The sequence below is a fragment of the Pseudopipra pipra genome, chromosome 6 (genome assembly GCF_036250125.1).
Source record: "Pseudopipra pipra isolate bDixPip1 chromosome 6, bDixPip1.hap1, whole genome shotgun sequence".
NCBI classification, from domain to species: Eukaryota; Metazoa; Chordata; class Aves; order Passeriformes; family Pipridae; genus Pseudopipra; species Pseudopipra pipra.
Genome location: NC_087554.1, coordinates 55,034,940 through 55,062,904, shown reverse-complemented (window position 1 = coordinate 55,062,904; position 27,965 = coordinate 55,034,940). Strand labels below are relative to the sequence as shown.

At 48.8% G+C, this 27,965-nt stretch overlaps 1 protein-coding gene across 3 annotated transcripts in view; it reads left to right on the top strand.

Moving 5' to 3' along the window:
* LOC135416280 (uncharacterized) overlaps positions 1-14,790 on the top strand; it is a 42,233-nt gene extending 27,443 nt beyond the window's left edge. For all 3 annotated transcript variants that reach the window (XM_064659246.1, XM_064659244.1, XM_064659245.1), the window contains 8 exons: positions 480-580; positions 1,615-1,707; positions 3,060-3,192; positions 4,173-4,283; positions 5,749-5,904; positions 8,924-9,045; positions 10,581-10,766; positions 12,708-14,790. In XM_064659246.1, coding sequence (XP_064515316.1) covers positions 480-580; positions 1,615-1,707; positions 3,060-3,192; positions 4,173-4,283; positions 5,749-5,904; positions 8,924-9,045; positions 10,581-10,761 — 897 coding nt within the window. In that variant the 3' untranslated portion in view covers positions 10,762-10,766; positions 12,708-14,790. The remainder of the gene's footprint in view (positions 1-479; positions 581-1,614; positions 1,708-3,059; positions 3,193-4,172; positions 4,284-5,748; positions 5,905-8,923; positions 9,046-10,580; positions 10,767-12,707) is intronic.
* The last annotated feature ends 13,175 nt before the right edge of the window (positions 14,791-27,965 follow it).

Below are 27,965 nucleotides of genomic sequence, written 5' to 3'. Positions count from 1 at the left end.
GCTGAGAAGGTGATAGATGCCCTCTTCAGACATCCCTGGTAGAGACCCTGGCAGAGGTGCAGGGCACACAGTTACAGCTGCCTAACCTCTTTTTTAGCAGCTGCCCCCAGATTTATCTGTGAGGGTGAGTCAGGTAGGAGCACAGGTGCTCCTGCAGATGTCAGGTCTTTGAGCTGAGCTGCCAGGCTGGATGTTGCCAGCAGAGAACATCTGCAGAGACAGGCTTTCTCCTGGACTCTAGCCTGCTGACCACAACAAAAACAGTGGTAGCAAAAACGTAGGGTCAGGCATTAAAATTTGGCTCCTGAAAAATACTTTTATTTCCACTGTAGCTGTAAGGGCTCTCAAAACGTAAGCAGAAGTTGCTGCCTAGAGGACAGAGGGATTTGGAGCAGGTGAGCAGTGGGATGTATTCCTGTTCACTGCATAGGTAACAAATGGCTTTGGCCTGCCCTCCTCTCACACATTGAAATCCACAGATACTAACAGAGAAGACAGAGGCTGCCAGGCATGTCAGCGAGAGCCTGAGTGAGAAGGTGGAAGCTGTGTGCCTGGAGCAGTGCCTGAGGTTCCTGGAGAGGTAAGAACGATGCTTCTTTCCCTCCTTGATAACATTCTTAATACTTAAAAGAAAGAAATCCTTGTGTAGCAACTGGGGATGCTGTATTCACCTGGATCTTTAGTTTGATGGCTGTTTCCTGCTAAGCTGTTTCTGGATAGACAGCGTTTCACCGCTGTTCCATGTGCTCAGCATTTGCTGTTGGGCTAAAGCTGAGGAGACAAAGTGCATCTGGACTTGCCAGGACGGTTTAAAGCCTTGGGGGATGTTCTGGAGAGACTTAGACCTTAAACACAGCCAGGAAGAGGGGCAGCCATGTAGCCAGAGCCCAGGCTTGGCCCTTCCTACCCTGGCTGTTCTTCCCAGGCACAGTGCTTCTTGCTGGCTCCATGAGGCGATGAGGAGCTCTGCTTTGTCCTGGTTTCATAGGAGGATGAATGTCTTTTTCTCATCTTCTGCCCTCTCACTACTTCTTCTGACTCCCTTTATCTTCTTTTTGTACTTGGGCATCTCTCACCCTATGCATACCCTGCATCAGAAAATGCTGGTTGTAGGTGAATGTTTCAGAAAGAGGTTTCATTTAAGATCCTTGGCCCTCCACACGATGAGAGAAAGAAATTCCTATAAAACAAGGTTGTCCAGGAGCCACTCATGAGATAGAAGCTGCAACAAAGCAGTCAATAGACTTTGTGGGTTATTCATACATGCTGAGTCTTCGTTCCACAGCTCCATCGGCAAAGCCTGAGTTGCTTCCCAGAAACAGGTTTTGCAGCAACAACAATTGTAAAATGAACCTCCTGCCTCTTGGTCCGTATCAGGGGCATTCAGGCAGCTTGAGGGCTCTCCCTGTGCCATTCCTGTGCTCTCCTTCCTCACCAGCTGGGCAGGGCAGAGATTGCCTTTGTCATGCTGTAGATCCAACCTTACAGAGTGAAATTGTACATTGAAAAGACAAACAATCACAGAGTATTTCTCTGGTTTGCTGACAGGCTGCTGCTGTCAGATGCATTACGGAGCATGCCAGATTAAAGATATGTCTTCCTGTTTTAATTTAGCTATGAAGATGAAGTAAGAAGCTTTCTCCAGCTTGATGGCTGCCCACCAATCTGCAGCAGCTTACGAATCCTAGAGAACTGCTGCCTTCTCAGGTTAGAAACCAGAGCCTGGGGAGTGAAATGAGTTTTCTGCTGTCTGATCTCCTTCTGAATCTGCTCTGAGGCCAACCTTGCTTCCAGCTGGATCTGGGCATTCGACCCTGTGCACACCAACCCTGAAGCACAGAGGGAACCAGCTGTTGCCAGCAAGACCCTGTCAGAGCTGCCCTGGCTGCCCCAGAGAGAGGGAGGCTCAGATGGGGGCTGTGACCTTGGCCAGAGGGCCACGACTGCTGCACTGGCAGCGCTGTGCTGCTACTGCTTGCCAGCTCCCAGGTCCTGCAGGTGCAGGGGCTGTAGCTGGTAATCTACCATCTCCACCTTCCTGGTGCCCATGGCACTGAGCAGGAGGCTGGCAGCAGTGCTGTCACATGTGGAGACAGTATCCTGGCTACCCCTGTCTGTGTTGTGCTGTGGTTCCTTTCACTGGCCTGATCATTCTTCAGCACGAAAGCCTCATGAAGATTGTGCTGAGATGTGTGTGCCAGTGCCCTTGGTAAGCACAAGCTTCTGTGCCCTGCTGAATGAAGCCCCATGGATCATGCCAGGCTCTCCCTGGGGTTGCTAGGAAGGAGGGAAGCAATAAAGCACAGAAGGGTGGAGGAGGCTGTTTGCACCTATGAGCTAATTTTAGAAGCATTTGCAGCAATGGAGAAAACAAAGTTGCTTCACTTCTTCCTGTGCAAAGTTATCTGGGGATCTCTGGAGTCAGCAAAATGCCAAAATCCAGCATATGCACTGTGATTACTTGACATCAGAGCCTTGTGTTGAGCCTCGGTAGCTGTTTTGTTTGTTTTATTTGCATGTTGCTGATGCTGGATCCCAGACTGCATACTTATGAGTCTCTTTTATGTAATTCTTCACAGTGATCCTGAGAACGAAGTTGTACACTGAACTTTTCCAGATTGTAAAATGTCTGGTTTCAAGCTGGTGATAATTTTAACCAGGATTTGCTGATTTGAAGACTGTTATGATGGGAGATAATTGTCTTGTATTTGTAGGTTGTCTGAGGTACACAAATGCTCATTCAGCCTCCGTTTGTCAAGGCCACTTCATGCCTACTCATTTTTGAAAATACTAGAATTTTTTACTGATCTGATCTCACTAGTGATGAGTACAAGTGGCATTTGTGTGCATTGAGCTTTCCTGTCCTTGTTGCAGTGTCTCAATGAGAGCCATCCAAAAGATGGGTGCACAAATGTGGGTCACTGAGCTAGCCCTGGACCTTAGCATATGTCCATTCACTTACCCAGGCAGTCGTATTGATTACAGTAGGAAGAGTCTTGATCTGAGAGAATAGCCTGATCTGATCTGATCTATACTTTTCATATTTTTTTTTTTAACAGGACTGTCTGGCTTAAGCTAACATACATTTGCAGTGCCAGCACTGGCCAGGATCTTAAGGTAAAAGGATGTCTAGACAGGATGGAAGATGACATTACAGAGCATTTTCTGCAGACAGTCACTTCTAAAGTCAAGGTAGGGGAGATCTGTTTTAACACTGACTATTTTCAGACTGTAGGGCAGATATGCACTTCAGTGTCATGTCCTGCTTTGGAAAGGGTGAAACCATAGTTTGGTCTTCCAGTCCTAAGTCCTTCTCTGCTTTGTCAGAATCTGTGTACGGACAGCTTCACTTTTCCAGTTTTGGGATCCCAGTTCCATTGTTTGTAGTGTTGCTGTTGTGCTACAAGTAGGCACCCCATGGTGCCTCTAGTAATCCAGACCCCAAGGACTGAATTTCACCGAGTACCTGCTCATCCCCAGCAGCTAGGCATCTTCTCAGGGCAGTGATAACTCTCAGAGCCCAAGGCTGTGCTGAGTAGTCAAGAGGCAGAGAAGACTGACCAGAAATATGTCCCTCCCTCGAGATAAGTTCCCCTCCCTTCACACCTGCCAGTATCAGCCCATTAGCCCAGACACCCTTCCGATCCTGGGCTCTGTGTCTAGGTAACACACAATTGCAGGCTCCTCAGTGTGTGGTGTTGTGCATTTCCCTGGGAAACTCCCCTGAGCATCTTCAGGCTCATCACACAAGGTCCCTCGAGTAGGCTGGAGGCAGCAATAGGAAAATGACGAAAGAAACCCTGGCTACACCGTGCAGTTTTGGTCTCCAGAGCTCATTGCTAGCTTGTCCCATGGGCCCACACACTGAGATGGGAACTGGGGATGGTTCTGACAGGGAGCCTGGACAACCCTGGGAAGAAACAGGAGAGCTAGGGCTCAGGTTTTCAGTCTTCCAGGTTTGGACTTAAGAAGTTAGTACATCCTTCCTGAGTTTGAATTGTTTCTTTCTTTTATGTTTTGCTTTTCTTTGAAGTAAAGGCACAGGATGCTGCAGCTTGTGGAGGAGTCTGTTTCTGAGATCAGAAAGAGCAAACGCACAATAATCCGTGTCTGCTGACTGTGTGGTGTCTCTACATGTGCACCCTTTGACTCTATTTGTGCCTTTTCCTCAGGGAACACTGAAGAATCACTTCAAAAAGTGTGACAGTGGTTTTGGCCAAATTCTGGAATCCTTAAAGCAAAGCTTTTTGGCCTTTGGGAAGAAACAAACAGATATGTATGAGGTAAGAAATAAGTAAGAAAGTGAGAAAGAGATGTTACTTAGGAAATCACTAAAACTAGTCCTTGAACCTCTGGATGGAGCAGTATTTGAACATTAACCCAAACTGCAGTTTTGTCTGTTGTCAGAAGGGCTTTTAATTATCTAGTGGTCTCAGTCCAGTTCCTCTATCCAACAGAGTTGGATAGTGACATCTGAGACCTTTCTGTTATTGCAGCTGAGAAACCAGCAAGTGAATAAATGTGGAAACTGAATGTACCTCCTAAATACAAAGGGGGAGCATTGGGCCATCTCTGATCCTACCATTGCCACAATACCATTATACTGGCAATTCTCAGCTTCTAATGTGCTTCAACCTTATTTGTAAGGAATATTTGTCCCTTTGATGGAGGGAGGACACAGAGGAGTGAAATGTCCAGATTCCTAAAGGACACAGAGGGTTGGCAAAGAAAAACCTCACAAAGAGCCCAAGATTTTTCACCTTTACAGTGGCCTAAATAATTAGTCTGGAATCTTATAACACCTTTTGAGTCTGCCTCTTCAGTAATGAGTTTGGTACCTGGGGAACCCTCTTTTGTATTCAGGCTGGATTTGCTGCTGCTACCTGTGCCACATATGTCCCTCTAAAGCAGAGGGCTCTCAGGTCTGAAGTCTCTTTGACAGTGATTTTAGTTAGCATTTTGCAATGTGGAAAAAGGTAATAGAAGATAAAAAAATAGGAGCTATTCTGCTGTTGTTCAGAGCCTGTCACTGGACATTATGTCACATTAGTGCTGGGGCAAGCAGCAGCTTGGTGGTAAAACACTGTGCCAGAGCTCTCTGTCTCTTGCTTTGTCTGTTCTGGACAGAGCTGGGGATTTCCTGTACCCTTGGACTGCAGTCTAAAACTGCTCTCATTTCAATTGCTACTGAAGTGTGGCTTCTGTGCAGCAGCCCCTCTCCCCTTAGAAATGCTCTTCCGCCCTTTCAGGGGCTCCACACTGGAGTTCCTCAGCCCACTGGAGTTCCTCCACACTGGAGTTCTCAGGGTGACTTAGAGGGAAATACCAAGTGACTTCTCTGTGCTCAACCACAGCTGTGTCCCAAGGGTATGGCCCTGTGTCCAGTGTAGATGCTCCAGGGAGACTGGATCTGGCTTTGTCTGTAGTCCAAGCTCTTGCTAGGTGATGTGTTTGTTAGCCATGCCAAGTATCACTGCAGCTCTGGAGCCTGAGTGACCTCTGGCTGAGGTAACCGGTTCCACTGCTTTTGCTCCACATTTACCATCAGTGTTTATGTCGTCCCCATGCAGCTTAGAGCTACCCCATGTGTTAGACCAAGCATTTTAAAGGGATACTTAAGCAAATAAATGAGACAGCCATCTGCATGGACACTATATCCACTGTCTGCACTGCTCAGAGTCCTGTAGGTATGGTCTGGTCTTTGCTTAGTCCAGGGAAGTTAATCTGTGTGTCTTTGCTCTGGAACAGGCCCTCGTCCAGGCTGTCAATGCCATTGTTATTACAGAATATGTTCAGGCTCTCCTGACCACTCCCAGGAAACCATCTTCTGTGCAGAGGAGGAAGGTTGTCAACAAGATAGAAGAAGATCATAGGATGATGCAAGCCATCTTTAAAGAGTGCTTAGTAAGTCTTTGATATGGTTACAGTTTTCCTCTCTTGTCATCAAGAATGGTACCAGCAGAAGAAAAGACTCTGAAAGCAACAAAAAAGCTTAAGAGTTTTTACTGCAGGGGTATCCAGCTTCACAGAAATGACAGTCAGATGTGCTGACGGCACTTCTGATCTGCCAGAAGCTGTTAGTTCATGGTTTTGAAATGTGTGACTGGAGGAGGCAAGTTTCGCACTCCTGCCACTGACATAAAAATGAGGCGTGCTCCTCTGAGCTGGTGAGACAGCTCCAAAGCTGTCAGCTCCCCCCAGCAAGCCTTGGGTACGTGGCATGGAGGGACAGCACTTTCCTTGAGCCTCTTGAGTGATGAACCAAACTGGCTGCTCCACATCTTCACCTGCTCCGTGGATTGCCCTTCACGGCTGCTCCTCCCTGGACATGGGGTGTGCATTGTTATACATCCAGCCTCCTCCCGCCCCGCAGGCCCTTCCCAGCCCCTCAGATCTGGGATAATGGCTGTGTGAGCCATTTCCTTCTGCTGCAGCGTTTCCCCACAGGCAAAAGCATGCTGATGCTGTTGTGGTTGGTGACAGCTGTGGGGAGGAACGAGTCTTCCTGCAGGGTTAACACCTCACAGCACTAAAAGGTAAAGGTGCATTGCAGAAGGGATAGATTAGGTGTAAAAGCAGAGCCACGCCTCTGAAGTAAACCTGTGGCAAAGTGCTAGGGCTGATTTGCAGAAACAACTTCGGAAGCTTAAAAAAGCTTCTTTGCTCAATTCATAATCTGGTGTAATTGGCAGTGCCACACACGGCATCTGCGGATGCCACCAGGCTGTCACATGGGTCCCTTGATTACCCAAGGGCAAGGACTGCAATGGCAGCAGCATCCCCTCCTGCAGCTGCTCCAGCTGGAGAATCACTGCTGTGCAATGTCCCTGGCATGGCTCATTAGCAAGTGCAGGCTGAGAGTGCCTAGGCATAGTGCTTTGTAAGAGGCTGGTCTGAGCAGCACAGTGGTACTGGTTGCAAAGTCAGTCTGGTAACAGGACTCAGATGTGACAGAGCTTATAAGCCCCCTTGGCTATACTGGTTTTAATAATTTCACAAATTCTGAGTAATTCTCACAGCTTGTCAATTTAAGTGCTAGGGACTGAAAATCTATTTTCTCACAGATGAGTCCCCTGCAAGTAATTTGTCAGCAATTCTTACTTTGTCCAACGAATAAAATGAAATCAAAATGATCATCTGTAGGCTTCTCTAAAAACCTCTCTGAGCTATTACAATTTATGCACTAGTTTCATGGTGGAAAGCTGGAAGCTGCCAGTGCTTTTAGCTGAAGACCCACCTCTCCTGTAGTGATCAATCACAAATGAGTCAGTGCTTTGAGCAATCAAGCCATGGGGAATAGCAGGAGAGTTCTCTAATCTTAACTCTGAAGTTTACCAGTAATGCTCTGCTCAGCACTAGCTTTGGCTGCAATATGCACAGAAAGCTGGTTTTATAGTGCAGAGGAAATACAGGAAATCTAATTATCTATTAAGACCCTACATTTAGCTTGGGTGAAAAAAGTCTGCATCTGGTTAGCCCTGTGTGCCCAGTCTGTGCACTTTCTTACTTGAGGTGGGAGCACCGAAAACCTTGGGAATGAAATGCATGAGCGATTTGCAGGGGACAGCCTGATCCTCAGTCGAATGAGGCACACAGTTATGCATGCAAAATATGTACTCTACTGCAGACTGAATTTATTGTGCAGTTGCTGCACAGGCTGCACCTGCTCTCTGCCCTGCTATCACCTCTCTTCAGGCTCTTCCTTCCCCCTCCATCCTGAAAACACATTAGGAAATACCTTCCTTCTCTCCTAAGAGCAGTACATGTCAAAGGCACTTAAACACTGCTGACAAGACACCTCTTTTTTTTTTCCTTTTAGACTGCAGGCTGTTTACCTCTGACCTTGCTTGTCTGTATAGTGCTTAACCAAATCTGACGCCTTCAAATTAATTAGCATTTTGTAATAGTAAGCTTACCAAGTATGAAGCTGTACAGTACTGGTGCCTCGGGAGCTGAGTACAGCTTGTGCACTGAGCCGAGCTAGGCATGCTGTGTGTCTGCAGTGCAGAGGAAGAGGGGGAAGGCTGTCTTCAAACATTACTATTATTTTTAATTTATGTTCGGTGCGGAGGTGCCGCATGGAGAATGTGACCTGCTCTTCCCAGTGCCCTGTGGAGATCAGGGGAACCTGGGCTTCTCCTGCCCCAGTTTGGCATCCCATTCTCCAGGTTTGCTTTGTCACAGAGTCTCTGTTGATGTGGTGGCATCAATAATTCAGGGAAGCAATTTAACTGTATTATGGCACTGACGAAAAATGTGAGCGAGACCTGAAGCTCTCTCTTGGCAGTTCATCTGCATTCTGCTTCTCCAGCTTTGCTGAAAATGCTGTGTGTTTTTTGATGAGGCTTTTTTTTCTCCTGTGTTCTCCAGATTAGAGGGAGCTGATCATATGCAGCATCTACCAGTCATGTCATATTATTTACACTCTTCAGCCCTGCTTCCCTTTTTTTCTGTTAGAGGATCTGTGTTCCCTCATCCTCTCCCTAAAGTCTCTTTTCTGTCCCTGGGCTTGCTTTGGGGCAGCAGAAATGCCAGCATGTTTGGCCAACAGAGCTTGTTTTCACATAGGCCAAGCAGAGGGCTGTGCTTACCTCTGGAAGCAAAACGCTCCCCAAAGGGTGAAATGGTCTTGAAAGGACAGGCAATTTAGAGAAAAATGAGGTACATTTCCTTCGCCAAAGTAAATGCAGGAGGGGATTCTGCACTGCTGAATGTAGTTGCCCAGTCACCCTGGAAGCAGTCCATGACTGCTCCCCAGTTTCTCTTCTCCTACCCTGGGGGCAAACCAGGTTTCTATACATGCATAGACAGTCCAGCAAAATTCCTAACTCACACAGAGAGATACCCAGTCTGATATGAGTCCGGCTCTTAACCCTGTGTGCTGTTTCCCTTGCCCTGAACACACCTTTGCTTCTTTCCTCAGGGTCCTGCAGCTGGTCCCCTCAAGGATCCCATAAAAGCAATTTTAGAACTTATTCAAGCTTCCGATGCGGAGGGGATGGAAATAGCTCTTCTGCCCATTCTCAAAGAATTTCCTGAGCTCAGGTAATGTCTTTTGTTTGTCTGTCTGCTGCACTTTGACATGATTAGTTGACACCAGAAGACCTACAGCAGTATTAGTCCTGTGATACTTTTTGCAGTGTGCTGGGCCAGGCACAATGGCCACCTTTGAGTGTACTCGGTGCTGCCCCTTTGCAGATGCTGATTAACACAGTTTATAACTTTGCCAGATATGAACTGGTGGAGCTGAGATGTACTTCTGTAAAGGTGAATGATGGATGAAATGGCTGTCAACAAAAAAGAAATGCTGTTGGAAAATGCTACCTGAATGGAGAATTTGCAGGCACATATGTGTCAAGTGTAGGTTTCAAAAATATTCTTAATTCAGACATTTCATAACTTCCAAGCACTTGGCTTTTGGCTTCAATACTTTACCAATCCTTGTATAACTGTTTCCACAAAATTCCAGGTGCATTCAACAAGAATATACACTTCCATTTCTTACAGGAAGCTGTAAACAGAAATGAAACACAACTTTTACTAGGAAGGTGAGGTCTTAGCTAACTGCATTTATTCCAAGATCTGTGGTTTATTACATCTATCTTTTGTTCTGATGTGTTGTGCAAGTGATTGTGTTTTTCCAACCTAACATGATTGCAGTGAAGAGCTCTCTGTCATAGGATGCTGTGAAGGCCATAAGTGTGAATAGTTTCAAATGGGGAGCGGACAATTTGTGGTAGATAATTATTTCAATGCCTATTCAATATGACAGTCATGATATAACCCCCAGCAAGGGAAGTCTCTGAATTGTAGACTGCCAGAAGCAAAGAAAAGAAAAAAGACAAAGAGAGATCTTGTTGTGCTTCATCTGGTTTCTGTATTCTTTTCCTAAACATTTACTACTTTTAAAGATGCTATTGAGCTAAAAAGCTGCTTATCTGATACATGATAGTGATTCTTACGCTCTTACTATGTATATACATACATACATACATAAATAATATATATATATAGTATAGGAAGTGGGCATAGGAAGTACTCAGAAGACCCAGGTCTCAGAGGAGGTCATCCTGGTGTGAGTGGATGCACTGTTCTTGATTACAACAGATTTCTGTGTGTTTAAAACTGTTTGGCTTGGATACATTTGCCTTATATCTAATATGGTGCTGCTCAGTGAAGCAATGCTCTGTAGAGCAAAAATCCTTTAACCTTCCAGATGAACAAGAATTAGTGACATTTGCGGGGAGAAAAGACATCAAAAATGCTTCCAAATGGTCAAATACAGAGTTATCTGAAACCTATTATGATAGATACAAGTATTTTTCTCGGAATAACCTGAGTTGAAGGTTTCCACAGCTTCACAGGGATGCTGTGTGCCCTGGGCTTGGGATCCGTGAGCTCAGCCACGTCCCAGACAACCCTTGTGATACAGCCTCCTCCTTCTTAGGTAGCCAGCAGGTGTCAGAAAGCAGCTCAACAGCTTCCAGTCTTTGGTCTTATCCAGCAAAACTGAGTAATAGGAAGCAAGGTTTTTTTTCCTTGACTCATTTGCTGACCTGCCCTCTTACCCTTTTGGAAAGGAAGGAACATCTGAGTGCGGTGCTGGACCTCAAAGACTCACTCAGCCGAGAAGACAGAACTGCTCTCTTGAAGGCATTTGAAGATAATTGCAGGGAATCAGAAACAGAAGCAAACTTACTTTTTGCAGATATAGAAGTAAAACCTAGAAAATATGGGCTCTGTGGCTGCCTCTGCTGTTAGCAAAGGTAGGTGTGTATGTGTGCTTATGTGTAACATGAATACCTGTACAGGTGCAGGCATTCCTGCTCACAGGGAGGTGGAGCAATGATGGCTGTAACATCACCACCTCAAGGTCCTCATTGCTCTATATGCTGGCTCTACTTCCCTTTCCCCACCTTTAGACTTCCACGTCATGGAGGATCATGTTGAAGGCAGTGCAGGGTGCTGAATGCTTAGATGTGTGATTCAGGTTACAGAAGGGACAGAGGAGAAGACAGGGCTCTTCCTCCCCATCTTTCACTCCTGTCTGTGTGTTCCTGCAGCAAAGTCTCTCTGCAGCATCCTCTCCCTCCCAGCTCTTACCCTCTGCATGGACAGGGTCTCCCAGGCAAGTGCTGCTGCCTCCTGGTAGGGCACACCAAGGGATCTTCTTCTCAGTGGTCCTTCTGCTTCCCTGGTGCCGAGGGGAGGGATATGGGAGCCCCACCACTGCCCCCTGCAGTGGTGACAGCTGCATTAATTGAACCAGACTTGGCCCTGTTTAAGTGACTGTGCCATGCTGTGAAAACCAGAGGGAAGTGTACCCCCTCCATGCTGGCAGCAGCAGCTGGTGGCAGAAGGGAGGAGAGTTAAATCAGAGGGATGATTGTCACTGTGAGGTGTTAAATCTCCTGGCGTGAATTGCCAGTGCTCATTTGGAGCACCTGCAATTGCCTTTCAGTCTCCCAAGGGACTCCTACCTACTTGCAAGCTGGGCTTTTTTTTTTTTTTTTTTTTGGGTAAGTTGATGCAGTTCTTGAAGCTGAGCAGTTCCTCATGGTTTTAAAATACTCGTTAGTGGAGAACACGCAGATATTTTCTTCACTTTAAATAATCAGCAACTTCTTTTTAGCAACTTCCAAATTTATCCAGCTCAGAGCCAGAGAATTTTGTTTTATCTTGGCCAGGTCAGATCCCTTGGCTACCAGAAATAGTCCCTCTCACTTTAATATCTACAGATTGTCACCAGTCACCTTCTGTTGGATAAGCTGACTAGTTTGAGTATCTCAGGTTGAGAAGCACAGTCCCTTTCCACCTCCCGCGCTCTCAGGTGTCACCGTTTATTTATAGTTACCCATGTTAGCAGATCAGGGATGAGTTATGCAGGGCTCTGACCTGGGGCCTCCAGGCACAGGCAGACAGCAGGCTGTCCTGGTAGCAGGGAGAGAAAGCAATTAGAGAAACAATTAATAAGCACACAAGCTTCCCCTTCTTAATGAAAACTGATTCTGATATAATGAACTGGCTATCAGCCACCCATTTTTATATCCTCCTTTAAAGAAATTACCCATGGTGTCACCTTTGCTTTATTAAAGATATCCAGGAACATGTTTTTAAAACAATGTAAGTCACTTAATCTCCTATTTTGTGAAGTCCCCTGGGCAAATAGGCTCCCACATCTCAGCAGACCAGGCTGAGTCTGCACTGCAGTGAAAGCACATGTGTAGCACAGGTTGATCAGTTCACCTGAGCTCAGGGGTACTAGAAATGGTGAAATTATGGGATGTGCCACCTTCTTTCTTCCATTGCAGCCCTGGGATTTTGCTGCCATGCTCTGGGGTGTGACCTGTAGGTACTTTGGGAATCAACTGCTTTCTCCTCATCAGGAACACATTTGTCCCCTCTGTATATGGAAGTGGGAGGACTTGGAAAAAGTGCTAGGTTTGGTTGTTTCGTGTTTGCATGAAATGTCCTTCCAGAAGAGGAGTGAGAAGGTTTGTCTAGATAGGGCAGGCAGCAGGGATGCTGCCTGTGACTATGGACCCATGGATTGTGTAGCCCAGGAACTGGAGAATTTCAGCAGGTGAATGTCAATACATCTTCATGCAAGAGTCAGTGCACAGGAGGGATGTTTCAACTGTTTGACTCTCACACGTGTTCTCACAAGTGTTATTTTATTACCCAGATTTTTTCTTGCCTTCCCTCAGGCCTGCTGTGAGAAACGTGAAGCCTTGCTCCCAGGTGGCAGCATCTGTAATCACAGCTCCTTGAAAGCATCAGGGACCCATGCAGCTGGACATATGGAGAAGACTGTCAGCTATGGAAGACACAGTTCCTGCATTTTTGCAGGAAAGCCACGTGGCTCAAATCCTAATCTTCTATGCAAAATCCAGGAGGGAGATGGATGGCATATGGCAGAAAGACATTCCTCCAAAATTTCCTAGAGATTGCCACTTAGCTGAGTCCTAGTAGTTATTCCCAGGATGTGGCATGGTGGCATGTGTGAAGGAGGAAGGTTCGCCCTTACCAAATTTCTCTCTGTTTCCATCCCTTGTTTCCTGCAATCTCACATGAAACCAGGGACTGCTGCACCACACGTTGTCCTAGTGTTGCAACCTCCTGAGGGACTCGGGATCCTCTTGGGGAATCCTGCCTAGCCCATTGTGCTGGGAGTGCTTGCTGGTCTGGGCACCCTGATCCACCCCCCTGAAGCCTGACCCACACCAGGAGGGGTGCAGACAGAGCTGCCTCTTCCCTCACTCACAAAGGCTGTGACCTGCTTCGGGGGCAGCCTGCCATGGTGGGCTGTGGGATGGGGAGCACTTCCTGTATGAGTTTTACAGCTGGCTGTGGAGCATAGTCTTGCATTCATTTTTATCCCTTGGTTACTGGAAATTTCCTCTTGGAGAGGGAGGAGAAAGCCTCATGGGAAGCAGGCAGTGAAAGGAGCTGCTTGTCCAAGCCTCCGGGCAAGGTCTCTGCTAGTTTTCAGATGTAAATAGGCAGTTCTGACAGGAAAACACTGACTTTTCTTCCCAGTTATCTATGGACTGGTCACAACCTCCAAGCTGGATGTGGTTCAAGGCCCTCCTTTGCTATTGTGTGAAAACAGGCCATTAATGCTCCTCTCTGACAGCATAAACAAGCAAAAGAACTCTGCCTCATATGTGCCAGTGCTTTTCTGAGCTGCCATTTTCCCTCGAATCTGCTTCCCTAACAAGTAAAGGGGAAAATCTGTGCATAACCTGTCAGTGTGTGAGGCAGCAGATGTGTCATGCCCTGGGACCCAGGGAAAGCGCAGACCTGGAGGGTTCTGCCACGTTCTGCGGTGCTGTGCCACCATCCCAGGGGCACAGGTGTCCCAGCTCAGGGGCAGCTTCTCTGCCCAGAGCCCTGGGTGCAGATGGGGTCCTGTGAGCTCTTCAGGAGCCAGGCAGGTTTGTAATTGTCACTAGCTTTGCACCTGGTGCAGTGCTGAGCGTGGCAGAGCAGCAGGAAGAAACAGGCTGCTCCATCTCCAGGGAGTCCTCTGTGTGCTTTCAGGGCCCCATGAGACCTTGGCATCGTTACACTGCATCCCTCACGTCACTAAAGGGCAGTGAGAGCATCCCATGGCCTGAATGCCCTTCCTGACTGCATGGCTGCTCCAAAGTCCAGTCCTGGTGTCCCTCACATTTCATAGCTGTGCATTGCAGCTTCAGTGAGACCTTTCCTGGGATGTGGGATGGCTGGGGGAGCTGAGGCAGCTGCAGCCTGGACAGGTGGGCACAGCTGGGCTGTGGGGCTGAGTGGGCACCTGTCCTCCAAAGGGTGCCAGCCTTGCCAGGTACACTGGGCCAGTCACCCTCCCCTCCTGACGAATTGCACATTTTTTCAAGGGTGGGAAGGGATGACAGACCTGCATGACAGACCCTATTGTGACAGCAGGGTCAAGGTCAGCCTCTGCCAATGGGAATTTCAAGCAACAAGCCTTCCAGAGGAAATAAATAAAAATAAAAGCCCCTCTGACATTTCAGTCACCATTGGGCTAAAAATAATGCCACAGCATGTGGACGGCTCTGACCACGTACGTGTCAATGTCTATGTATGTCTCTGCCATTTGACATCCACAGGCAGGCGAGGGTATATTCCACTTGGAAGCAGCAGCTGGGAGCTGTGAGGGACGCTGGGCTTGCCACTGCTGTGTGTGGAGAAACACCCCTTTCAATGAGGCTTTGTAGCAGCAAGTTTATGCACATTGTGTGTAGCATCCAGTCATGGAGAGACTAAATAAAGTCCTGAGTTTGTCCATGAGGCTTAGTGCTGATGGCACATGTGAAGTTTTCCAGAGCCAGAGGGCTCAGAGAGTTGGCTGGGGTGGGGCATGGGCAGTGATGGGGAGAGGTGGCCTGGTGTGGAGGCAGATGGTGTGGGAAGGATGTCCTCTGCCACCTGCAAGTCGCCTGAGGGGAGCAGATGGTGTGTAGGGAGTTTCCTAGTGGATCCCCAGGAGGGGAAGCTGTGATAAGGGGACGCTGGGTCACTCCCTAAGACTGTCTGAGGTGATCAGGGAGGGGAAGAAAGGCTGTGGGGAAGGAGGATGAGGGATTTTCCTTGTTTGGGGGGATTTTAACCCACTTTGTTTTGTGACCTGACCTTCTCAAGTGATCCAGCCTCCTACTTTCTAGCCTTCACCCTAGGCTGGGGTTAAAGCGCTTGTGTGGGATTTGTGCCTCTCTGCAGAGGGCTGGGAAGCAGGGTCACACTCTGGACTACCTTGTGGCCTTGGGATGTGGGCAGGGGCAGCCCTGCCATTGCCATCAGCCTGCCAGGGCCACCATGGAGCTGTGCTGCTCATCTCCCACTTGGCCCTGCATCCAGTGACTCCACCTCTGCGAGCAGGACAGGATCGCTCAGAGCTCAGCACTCAGAGACTCCCTGCATAAAGTTCCCCTCCCATTCCTTTGAGTTTCGCTGTGATCCCCTTGGCACAAGGGTCATGCCACTGCTATGCTCACCAATCATCCAGACATGCCAGCCTTGGTGATGTGGGCATCAGGGACTTACGTGCTGCTCTTGGTGGTTTAATGCTTCAGCTTTTTTGGGAGCTGTGCTCCATTTATCACCTTTCTGGCTCTGCACTGGGCTGGTTGGGTGGTGAGCAATGATTTGTCACCCATGTACCCCACACTGCTTGGGGCCAGGCTTTGTCTGGCTGCTTTGAAGTGCAGCAGAGCCTCGCCAGCCACTCCTGTCATTTGAGCTCCTGTCTCCAAGGGTCACCTTCAGTGCTTAATGCTGAAGACAGTGGAAAACAGATCCTCCTTAATTATGCTGCAAGGTCTGAGGAAAGACCTGACATTTGCTGAGGTGCCACCTGCGTTTTCCTGGTTTACTTAGTGTCTTTGCCAAGGATGTGACAGGGAATGGAGGGCTTGATGGTGAAAAATACAGGTAATGAATACTCTGGGACATGCTGATCTCTGTTGGATATCAAATGTGCATGAGGAGAATCAATCCCTAAAACTATGAGATCTCAGGGAAGGCAAGCCACTTGCTGATTGCAAAATTATATAGTAAATTGTGTTTTATTCCCTTTCCTCCCTCCTCCCAAGGGGAGCCTGTCAATGGTGGAAGCTCAACCACTGATCCCAATATTGATCAGAATAACTTTCACCCACGTTTGAGAGTTTCCTCTCCAACACCCAGCAGGGAGTGATGCCTAATCCATGGGTGGGGAAGGCTGTGTGTGGGATAGGCAGCATGACAAAAGCCATCACGGGTAATTCCCCCCAGCACAACAATGAAGGTTTGATTTTAAGTCTTAAATGTCTTCCTTTACCCCAGCACACCATGGTCCCTGTGGAAAGGAGCAGCAGGAGGCATCCACCTGTGCAGCAGTCTCTGGCTCTGCAGCATGGGCTAGGCTGGATCCCTCCAGTTTCCCTCAGTGGCCCTGGGGACACCCGGACTGGGAAGGGTACACAACTGGTGCCATCTAGTGGCACCGGGACACCGAAAGGGCTGAGGCTCTTTTATTTGTCTTATTTGTCTTATTATTACGGGATATTACAGGGGAATATGCCTGTGTGACCTATTAGTCGTGTGGGCTGTGAGAGGCCCCTAACCAGGGTGTGAGACTTGCAGGACAACAAAAAGTTGGGAATTCTGGTGTAAGTAGGATACACAGAGCATGTAGATGTTTCTTCCAGCCAAACAACCAGCAGTTTTATGGGAAGATCGTAAAAGACAGTGATGAACAGAAGTGTTGGGATGTGCCCTGTGCTTTATAGAAACAGCTGGAGCTTGTGAGCGCAGAGGAGAGGTCAGAAGGCAGCACTGAAGAGCCAGGACCCAAGGACATAATTTCTTCCCACTCCACAGCAGCCAGGGTTCCTGCTGTGGGGAGTAAAGGGCTTTAGGATAAGGTTTTAGTTGGCTGAATCTAACCTAAGGCCCTATGGGCACCAGACGACAGGTTTCTGCCCTCACCTCTGGATGCCTCCCCACCACCTTCATTGCATTGGCTGTTGGGGTCAGCCCCACCTGTGTGACAGAAAATTAACAGCCCAAATAAATAGTTCTGCGTGGGTTTGCCTCTCCTCTTTGCTTCTCAGGAGCTCTGGTGCTATTACCTCCCTCCAAGCTCCAGCTTCCAGCTCCACATCTGCTGACTCTCTGTCTCCTACCACTATCCTGGTTTTCAGCCTGGTCCCAGCTGTCCTCCCCAAGCTGTCCCATTGCCCACTCTGTGGGCTGTGGTGCTGCCTTTGCCTGCCTGTCCTGTCCAACTTGGCTCACACAGCCTGTACAAGGGCATTGAATATTGTCCCAATGGGCTGTTCTAAAAGGGGTGCCAGTCTGCCAGCAATTAAAATAAATGGACTGGGTTTAAAGCAGCTGCTGGGAAAATCCCTTGTTTCAGGGCTGGGACAAAGTATTTGCAAGAGCAGACTGTCTGGAGTGGTTTGTTATATCATACATCCTTACAGGGTCTTGGAAAAAACATAAAGCAACTCTTGATTCACAAATGAGTATCAGATTTTTTTCCTTCACTGGATTCTACTCTCTAAACTTCTCCATGTTGATCTTTTGTACCTAACAAAATGGGGTTGTACTATTACGAATGATGTAATTTTATTCCCTTCCAGACTGTCCAGTGCTGAGAAAGATCCAGATCTCCATTCCCAGACACTTGCTGCAGCTCCTGATGCTGCCACATAGTCTGTGGGCCACTTTGCTCATGTCTGCTGGGGTCTCATTTGGCATGAACCAAACTTCAGAGAGAGAGGAGGGTCTGAGAATGGGAAGGATAAGCCCACACTGAGGTGTTGCAGCACAGAAAGGAGCTGGGGTAGATGCTAAGCACGAGGTCTTCATTAAAAGCTCTGTGGGAGAAGGGGGAGAACACTTCTATGCACAGGCTGAGGGCTGTGCTCTGCCTAGTGTGAAGCACCCATGTAGAGATCGGTGTGGGGAACTTTTGATACTGCACGGGACAGCATTTTGCAATCCTGACATGTCTGTGGCCCTGCCTTTGCTCCACAGGTGATGACATACCAGGAGTGTCCTGATGTGGGTGGCAACCACTGTGCAGCTGTGGCCACCAAGGGCACCCTCATCCTCTCAGGTCTGAGCTTCTCATGCGTGTCTCCTCTGCAGCTTCAGGCAGGGCTGCTTGGTCCAGACACCCAGGGGCTGGTGTGGGGCTGGTCTGTCAGTGGAAATGGGTGTCTGGGGGCTGCTGCCTGCCCTGGTGCCACTGTGGTAGTGGTGGTATGTGGGCAGGAGGCTGAAGCACTCACTGCAACAGGCAGGACACAGCCACAGGTGCAACACTTGTCTGCAGCTTGGTCCTGTGCAGAGTAGGGGACAGGAAAGTGCCCATTCCTCCACTCTGTACTGTGACCTGCCTGCCCTCAGAGATGCCTCAGCTGCTGGGGCAGCTGGACATCTCCTGGTGTCCCTGACAGTGTGTACCCCTGAGTGTGCACTGGTGATGAAGGGCTGACTCAGCCCAAACCCATGAGGTGATGGCCCCAGGGGCCTTATTATAGCCATGGTTCATGGCTCTTCCAGGATGAATGGTCCATGGCAGGTAGTACAGGTGCCTGGGATGTGGTCTTGGGCTACTTGCTGGGATACACAGGTGATGGGCTCTGTCAGGTCTCCTTTGGAGCAGCAGCACGAAGAAAATTGCAAAAATGGAGACCTCCACTGCCAAGGCGATCCTGGGCAGAGGGTGCTGCTGCCTCCCCTCCCTGTCACTAATTCCAGCTGTGAATAGGGTCTGGTGTGACCCCTTGGCCCTGCAGCAGCAGGTCCCCTGGCAGAGGGGCCGCTCTCAGGGCAGCCCCCAGCCCCAGCCCTGCCTGTGTCACCTCATCCCCTCAATAGCGAGGGGGTCTGAGAGCCTCAGCCCGAGCCAAGCTGAGGACCCCCGGGATACCTTCTCCTCGCTGCCGAGCGCCCGTGTGGAGCCGGGGTCCACCACTAGATGGGGGTAAACACCCGAGCCCACGCGTGGGGCGGCGGGGAGAGGGCGGGTCCCCCGGGAGGGCGAGACGGGGGGGTCAGGGTTGTGCTCCGCGGGGGATGCCCATCACCCGGGGTTAAGATGTGGAGGATGTCTACTCCCAAACACAGGCTCAGGACCAGTGCCGACTGTTGCCCGTTGGCAACTGGTATCTGATGTTCCTAAGCCCAGTCCTGCCGACTTTCAGCCTAAAAACTGAGGACGGAGGAGCTGGACTCACTTGCAGAGGCAAATCAGCCTCCTCTTCAGGCACCGCCAGACAAATACATGCTTGAGTCCTGCCCTAACACCAGCTGGGCCCTGGGTGACTCCCTGGTCCCCCAGCCCTGGGGGCTGCAGAGCCCCTCGCTGGCAGGATCACTCTGCTCCCTCCAGCCCGGGTAATACAGGGCGGGGCTGAGCACCGACAGCAGCTCCGTGCCATGGCAGAGGGGCCATGTGGATGTGCTTCCTTCTCCTGTCATGCTTGGACTTAGGTCTCCCATAAAATTTCCACCAGCTCACTCATCTTTCCTGCCTGGCACCTCAGCCTGGCAAAAGTGCTGCCCCAGGTCTGTCCCCATCTACGTGCTGGCCAAATCTCACCACAGGCTCCCAGCTGGAGCCTGTTGCTTCCCTGCCCTGGGGGAAGCCCTGCAGCCAAAATGCTCAGCCACAGCAGCGTTTGCTCATCCTGGAGCTGCAGCTATCCTGGCTGTCCCTTGGCCCTGGCTCAGCCCTGTGCCCAGTGCACGGCAGATGTTGCTGGTGCTGCAGTCCTGGAGGGAGTCCTCTAGCAGGAGTCTGCACTGCAAGGGGAGAAGTGCCGTGAGAAACAGGGTACACTAACTTGAAGCCCAAATCTGTGGTGGTTTCTTTATAGAGGCTGTCCTGGGCAGGTGGGGATGTGGAGATCTTCCTGCAGCTTTATGGCCTGCATGGTCATTGATAACTGCCTTGCCAGATGCTACTTCTTGGCTCTTTCTGAAACCAAACAAGTCCAGGCAGGTGGAGCTCAGGCTACAACATCATAATCAAAAATAGGCACGCCTGAAATGTTTTCCCCAAGACTGCCTGATAGCCACATAGACTGGGATTACTGTGGGCACAGTGGGAAATATCTCTGCATATCCAGCATTTGTCACAGGGAGGGGAGAGAGGTGACAGTGACTGCAGGAGCCAAGTGCCCATGTCCTGTAAGGCAGACTGGGGATCGAGAAGCAGAGCTCTGGCATCATCTTCCCTATTGCCTATTTAAAAAACAGGGCCCTGGAGGAATGTGGAGCTGTCAGCAAACCTTGTGCATTCACAACATATGAGGAAGAATTGAGTGACCAGTTTCCTGAGGTTGATCAGGAAAGAACTGCCTAGTCATGAGACTAGGACTTGGTATGAAAGCCAGTGTGGAGCTGAATTTCCCTGAAGACTGCTTTGCCTTCATGCTTCGCCTTGCCTTCCCTTGCCTTCCCTTCCCACTACTGCATTTCTTTTATAGAAGCAATTTTTAGCTCTTTGAGGGCCAACATCTTGTTTAGCCCTACTTTCTTTCCTAAATTAAGTTGTCTTGGTTTCTTCAATGCTTACTCAGACATTACATTTCTAGTCTGTCAGTCATTCTCCTTGTCTTTTGGACTCTGGAATGCCAAGATTGGACATTGCACAGCAGCAGAGTTTGAGCAGAGGAGTTTTTTTTCTGTGTTGTCCTAGTGTCACCCCTTTTTGCAAGTCCTAGCTAGAGGCTCCCTTTTTCATAGCAATGTGCTGACACAACCTGTTCATGACCTGTTGATACTCCAGAGTGCTTGAATTTTTGCAGAGTCATTACTGAATGGGCAATTTCCTCCCTGTGTTTGTACAGTTCTTTCCTGTCCCCTATCTCCAGCCACCATGCTTGCAGTCCCTGAATCTCTCCTCAGCATTCTTTGCTTTTCAGCATCCAAATCATTAGTGAAGCCAGCTCTGACCAGATTCCTTTGGACTTGTACTCAACACCCCACACAGTCTTGCTCTGGTCACGGATCTCTACTCAGTTTTGTGTCTGCCTCCTAGAAGCCTTGCAAAAGCAGACCCCCAGGTCGAGGTTTGTATGCCCAGAGAGAGGTGCAGTGCTCCTCAGACCTGTGCCAAGCCATGGCCAGAAGCCATCTCTACCTCACTTATTTACGTGAAAGGTACTTGAGACAGTGTTAAGAGCCTTATTAAAGTCAACAGTCCCAATCATCCCATCTGAACACGAGCAAGAATCTCTTTACCGTGAGGGTGACTAAGCACTGGAATAGGCTGCCCAGAGAGTTTGTGGATTCTCCTTCACAGGAGATTTTCTAAAACCACCTGGACACAATCCTGAGTAATATGCTCTGGGGACCCTGCACGAGCAGGGAGATTGGACTAGATGACTTTTCGTGGTCCCTTCCATCCTTACCCATTCCATAATTCTGTGACCTGCAGCTGCTCTGCTTTCAGGGAGGGGAAACTCATGCCATGGAGGAAAAACAAATAGATTTATGCAGAAAAAATTTGATTAAAACAGTCTTGGTATATTGACTTGGTATCATTCTCATGCTTAAAACTCTTTAATTCTACCAATGTAAGCCAAATAAGCCCAGGTCTTATTCCTCCCTCTCTTTTAAGATCAGCACTGCTTGCTCTTGCCCAGGGAGTCACCTCCCTCTCGGCCATTGTGGTGGGTGGCTGTAGGATGCTCAATTTTCCAAACATGCTGGGACATGTTGGGTGGATGAAATCCACCTCTGGAAGTCTCTGGTTTATTTAGGCTGCGGTTGGATGCACAGTTTGTTAGCATTATCTTATTTCATTTAGTTTTTGGCAGCATCACCAGCACAAGCAGCCCTCTCTGCATGTGTGTGTCCCCCCCCCTCCCCCAGTGCTGGTGCAGCTCTTGGGGGCTGGGGAAGTGGCAATGGGGATGACAGAGGCTGCTTGAGCCGAGGCTGCTGCTGGAGCAGATGTGCCTTACACTTGTGTTCCCCTGGTGTTTCTCATCCCTCAGTACCAGCATCTGTGCTTCATCTTTCCAGTTTCTCCCCCAGATGCCTGTACCACAGTTTTACACTCATCTCTTGAAATTCGAACAGCTTGTTTTCTTTCTGTAATTCCTTCTTGAACTTCAAGGGACAAAGGAATTTATGATTCAGCTGAATAGCCATCATGCTGCGCATTCTCCTCCTGCACTGGGAGGCTTCTTCATGCCTTTATTATTATGTCCTGAGGAGCTGCCTCCTCCTCTAAATTCCTCTTTCCCCTTAGACTGACCTGCCCTGGGGTCTTTCCTGTTGTATCTGTGTCTGCTGCAGCCTGCCCCACTAACTTCATTTTTCCAGTTCCTCCTGTCCTGAGAACCAGCGTTTCTCCGGTCTCCCCATACCTGGTTGTATCTTCCCCTGCCCAGAGCTGGATCCTTTCTCCCACCCATGAAAGGGGGGATCAGAAAAGCAGTACTACACCCTGCATACTCAGTGCAGGGGTGAGGAGCACTTTCCAAGGCATCCATGGAGGCTCAGGCTCACAAGAGGCATCCTTGGAGTTGAAGCAGGGCAGCCCACAGGTACGCCTAGGTTGAACATCTCTGGAAGGAGTCAAGGGGATGACAGCAGAGCAGAGGAGCCTGGAAGGAAAATGTGGTCTCTCCAAAATAGCAGTCAGGGGGATATAAGAGATTTGAGGAGGTGGATAGCCCAGAGACTGACAGCAGCCAGGCTGCCTCACACCCATGGGTGCTTCCTATGCTGCCAGCCTCTGCCCAGCACAGGGTCGTTTTGGGAATGGGAACCACCCTGAGTGGGTGAACTCCAGATAAATCACTTCTGCAGCTGAGCTTTGGGCTGAAAAGTCTGCAGAATGCCTGGGGAGACTGAGGCACATGGCCCAGGGAAGAGCTGTCACACACCAACACTGTTCCTCAGTTTCCATTTTAAAGCTGTAGTGCTGCTGCTACACGCCCTGCCATGCTTTGTCAGGCATGTCCCAGCTGGGAGAAGGTGCAGGGGGTTTGTCTGTCCTGTCTCACTGTAAGGTCCTGCAGGCAAGCCCAAGCTGGTGTCTGGTTTGTGTGTGTTCTGTTCTTCAGCAGAGACTGAGCTGCCAAACTCCTGGGATTAAGATGTGTGTTTGGGGCTTTCCCTCTCCTATATAACAGGAAAATGTCAGGGCAGACTGGCCTGGCTGTAAGGATGCAGGAAAAGAAGTGATTCTGGTAAATCACGTGTCCATTCAAGGCTTGGGAAACTGGCTGGGGAAAGGCTGCCAGACATGACACAAGCTCGTATTTCACCATGCTTTAAGGACTGAGTCAAAGCAGGGCTGTAGTTACCAACAAAGGCACAGCATGGCCTTACTCGTTTGATTGGCAAATCCAGATCCCAGCTGCTTCCAAAGGAGCGGCTCCTCCATCCATGGAGAAATGACAGAGTGCTGCCCCAAAGGAACAACACTCTGGGTTCATTTAGACACCATCTGATTTCCATTTTCATAAAAACAGAGATGTTTATGTTAGCCTCGAATGTTTTGCACAATGCTCGGCTCCCATGGTTTCAGTATTGATGAAACTTCCCTTTCACCTCAGCTAGGATGCAGCTGGGTACCTCTCTCCTGGCCATAAGTGAGGGCTGGGGACAATTCCTGTGCTGGCCAGGTTCTCCTGGGGTAGCTGGTCTCTGCCAGCACAGGCAGGGCAGCACTGCCTCAGCACCAGGGTGCTGACTCTTGGACACTGAAAGCAAAGGCTGTCCTCCAGCCTGGGCTGACACCTCCAGCATCAGCACCAGGACTGTGCTGGGAGCTGATGTCAGGGGCTTGGAGACAGGGGCAGCAGATTGTCCTCTAACAGCCACCAGTTTTGGAAAGACACAGTTGTTGTCCAGAAGGATCTCCACTGAAGTCCTCCAGGCAGGAGAGACTTGCTCCGGTAATGGATGTGTGGTCAGTAGAGGATCCAGAGGATGGGTCTAGATCATGTGGCAGTGAACAGAGGTTGGAGAAGCTGGGCTTACTTAACCTGGCAAAGAGGAAGATAAAGGACAGTTTGATAGCAACCTACATGAAGGGTGGTTACGATGGTGACAGAGTCAAACTTTTCTCAGTATCAGCAGGGGATAGACCAAGGGAAAATGAGCACAGGCTGTAGTTTGGAAAGTTCAAGTTCAACACCAAGGAAAACCTTCTTCCTTAGGAGATGGTGCAGCCCAGAGGGGTGGTAGACTCTCCACTTGGAGGTTTTTCAAGACTTCTCTAGGCCAAACCATAGGATGACCTGATCTAGTGTTGGCAGTGGTCCTTTTTTGAATGGGAATGTGAACTGGAGGCCTCCAGAGCTCCCTTCTAGCAGTGGTGTCATCCTGTGAGCCCTGTCGCCAGGCCAAACTGACTTAGAGCTTGTCTGAGTGCATATGTGTAATGAAGCATCACTTCTCACCTGCCTGAAAATAAACAGGAGGTGGAAGCTTTGTGAACGTCATCTGGAAAGTTTGTTCCCAACCATGGTGCAACAGGGAAGTTGATGGAGCAGAGGGCTGGGGTGAGGAACACTCTTATCCATCTTATCCACTGACCTATTGTACTAAGAGAAAGGGCAAACAAAGAGATGGAAAACATAATTAAGAGTTGACTAGAGGGGTTTGCATCTCCTCAAAGGCAGGAGTATTTTTTGTCACCACATGCCATGTCAGGATGGGACCAGATGGAAAAGAAAAAGTCCCTGCCAGGGACCAGATGAGATCAGAGGTTGGAAGAGCGGGAATTTCCCTGGGTCACTGGATGATCCTTCCCACTCTGAAGCCTGTTGGCATCAAGGATCTACATTTCTGTATTGTTTCCTGGGAAGCAAGGCCTTCCAAGAGACTGTGACAAGGGTGGAATTTCCCACAAGGCTCTGTTTTCTCAAGTCATTGAACCAAGAAGTGATGCTTGCTTGGGATGTTTGTTCTTGTTGACATGACTGAAGCATAAACATATGTCCCAGCTGCACACAAGGATGTGAGGCAGAGCCCCAGGCTTCCATAAAATCAGAACTCCAGAGTTAAAAGATTAGGGAGTTTTTTATGAGGTAAAGTTGACTGAATTTAAAAATACAATTTATGGAATTGTAAAGGCATTTTCTATATTTAACGTAGTATCAGCTTTGTTTTGTTTTTCTGCTGGGTGACAAGAAGAAAGAGAACAGAAGATTTTTTTTTGGAAGAAATATGAGAAGGCTGATTTACCAATCTGACTTCCCACACTGCTTTTTGAATTGAAAATTAGTGCAACTGAGGTTTGGCAGAGTCTGAGTGTGACCTTTCATAGCAGCACTGACTGCTTCTCCTGAACCTCTGGGAACTACATCAAAATTATTCAAATAAACACAAAATTCATATAGTGTGGAGCCAAACGACCCAAACCACAAACCTCAAACATTTGGGGTGTCTGGGAGTGGGTGCAGGACATCTGCATGGGTCAAGCCAAACACCTCTCCAGCCCAGCGTCCTCTCTACAACAGTGGCAAGGGTAGATGCCCAGGGAAAGCAGGAGTGGTTGGAGAGGCATGATCCACTCCCTTATACTCTTCCAGACCCCAAACTTTGTGGTTTACACATCTCCTGATCCAGAGCAGTGTCTGTATTTAAGAGTTCTCGATGTTGTTTTGTTTCTCTTGCCCCTTCTCCCTCCCTGACCGGCTGTTTTCTGTGCACAGCTGAGCTTTTAGTAACCACAGAATCCTACAGTAGGAGCTGCTGCAGCCTAATTACACCTTTTGCAAAAAAGGCTTCAGTTTTCTATTTTTGGATTGTGCACCTACTGCCTTCCTCTGATACCTCATGTGTGGGAAGAGACGGTTTTCCTCTTTCCACTGCCTTTAGTCCTCCACTATTCTGCAAACTCTCATCCCCACTCGACCCATTTCCAGCCTACTCTGTTCACCCAGAAACTCTGCCATGTCTCTGCTCTGGACATTCTCCTCCTCTGCTAGCACCCCTTTAAGGTGGAGGGACCCAAACTGTGCACAGCTGGGGCTGCCAAGAGCTTTTATCATGGCATGATTTTCTGTTCCTGATTTGTTCACTTTTTTCCCCTCGTACTAACTCCTCACATTTAATTTGAGATTTCTTCTCTCTTCCCTGCATTAGGTAACATTTCTACAGAGCTATCTGCCCCGGGTCTCCTTTGGTTCCCCTGTTTTGTATGTAAAACAAGAATTTTGCAGCCCTTTGCATAAATCTCTTCTGCCTATTGAACACCTGCTTGTTCAGTACCATAAGGTCACCTTTACTGCCATGAGTCATCTGGTGTCACTTGCAACAGCTGTCACCTGCCTGTCCATCTTACCCAGGTTTCTGCAAAGATCCCATCACAACCCTGCATGGGAGGACAGCCCTACAGTATGAAAGTTGCTCCTTATGTCTCATCTTTGCTCTGTTACTTGTCCCTGTGAGAACTTCTCATTATTCCTATTTCTTTCCAGTTTCTCTCTGAGCCCATGACAAGAGCTTGCCAAATGCCATTTGGAAACCTCAGTAGGTTACAGCCTCTCCTCTGTACTCTCTTGCTCACCCCCTCCCAGAACACCTGTGGGTTGGCAAGGTCCAAAGCTGGGCTGGCTCTTCCCTGGTGCATCACCATGAGACAGGTGAGAAAGGCACCTGCCAAGCGCTGGTGACACCTTATGGGAGGGGCCCAGAAGCTGTGAGTGTCTGCCAGGTTATTTGAAGACATCCCAGGGCTTCTCTTGCTGTAGGGTGCATGCCTGTCGCTCTGAAGACCCTGAGCTGGAGGGAGCTTGCCTGTCCCTGCCCCGGTGAAGGGCACTTTCTGTGCATGGGGCCACATGCAAAGGGGATACTACTGCTTTGTGCTTCTCCAAGGCTCACCCAACAGTTTTATGTCCTTCCCCCTTGAATCTGCTGCAAAAAGAGACAGATCTGCCGGGTTTCCTAAGGCTTCAACATGTTTCTCTCCAAGCATATCACGGCTCTTTCTCCATCCACACATTACATTTGAGCTTTGCATTTCAGGCACAGGCGTCCCTCCTTGTTGTCTCCAGTGTTTTATATTTTGCTTTATGAGAACCACAGAGAGGCAGATGGGGACTTGCTGGTGAGGCTGCTGTCTTACATGGGGGATGTCCCAGATGTGGTCTGGGAGAGTCCATGGCACCCACGACAATGGCATTCCTCCTTCCTTCTGATAACCCTGGAGGTTGTTCACTCAGTTTCAAGCCAACAGGATTTGAAGCTAAAGCTGGGAACACAGGGAGGGGCTCCACCTGTAGATTCTGTAGATGCTTTTTCTCAAATTGGAAAGTCAATATATGAGGGCTATATTGTGGCAGACAGTAGAAGTGTCTGTGGAAGGGACACATGGATGGTAACTGAGGAAATTACTCAGATTATTTTCTGGGGTTACTTAATTGTAAAAATGGTAATTTTCGTTTTAATGGGGAAATGACCCATTTGTGAGTGGGAGGGAGTGCACCTGTTTGAGGATGCCATTCACATGACAGTCATCCTCTCCTAGTGTGCCCTGTGTGGGGCTGGCCCCTGACTGCTGTTGGCTTACAGCAGTGCAAAGTCCATGGGTTCCAGAGAGACCCTCCAGAGCAAGACACAGACAACTTTGGATACAGGAAAGGGATTTAAATTGTCAGATTTCCAGGAGCCCCCAGAAATAAAATAGCTTCAAAGCTGTAGAGTTTCTTTATGAGGGACATGGGGGCTTGGGCAGGTGTGGAGGTGGGCAGCTGCACTGAGATATGGGGTGGAGTTTGGGTTATTTCCTCCACATATTGCCCAGCCTGGCTTGCTGGTGTGTTCTCCTTGGCTAAGAATATGATGAACTTTCTCTATCCCTTCCTTTCTGAAGGGTAGTTTAAAACTTGCTTGTTCCAGTCCGCAAAAGCTAATTTACAAATAAAGTAAAACCTGTAGGGCTGTGATACCCAGCTTCAGCAAGACTAACCTCTTTCTGGAACACACCAAAG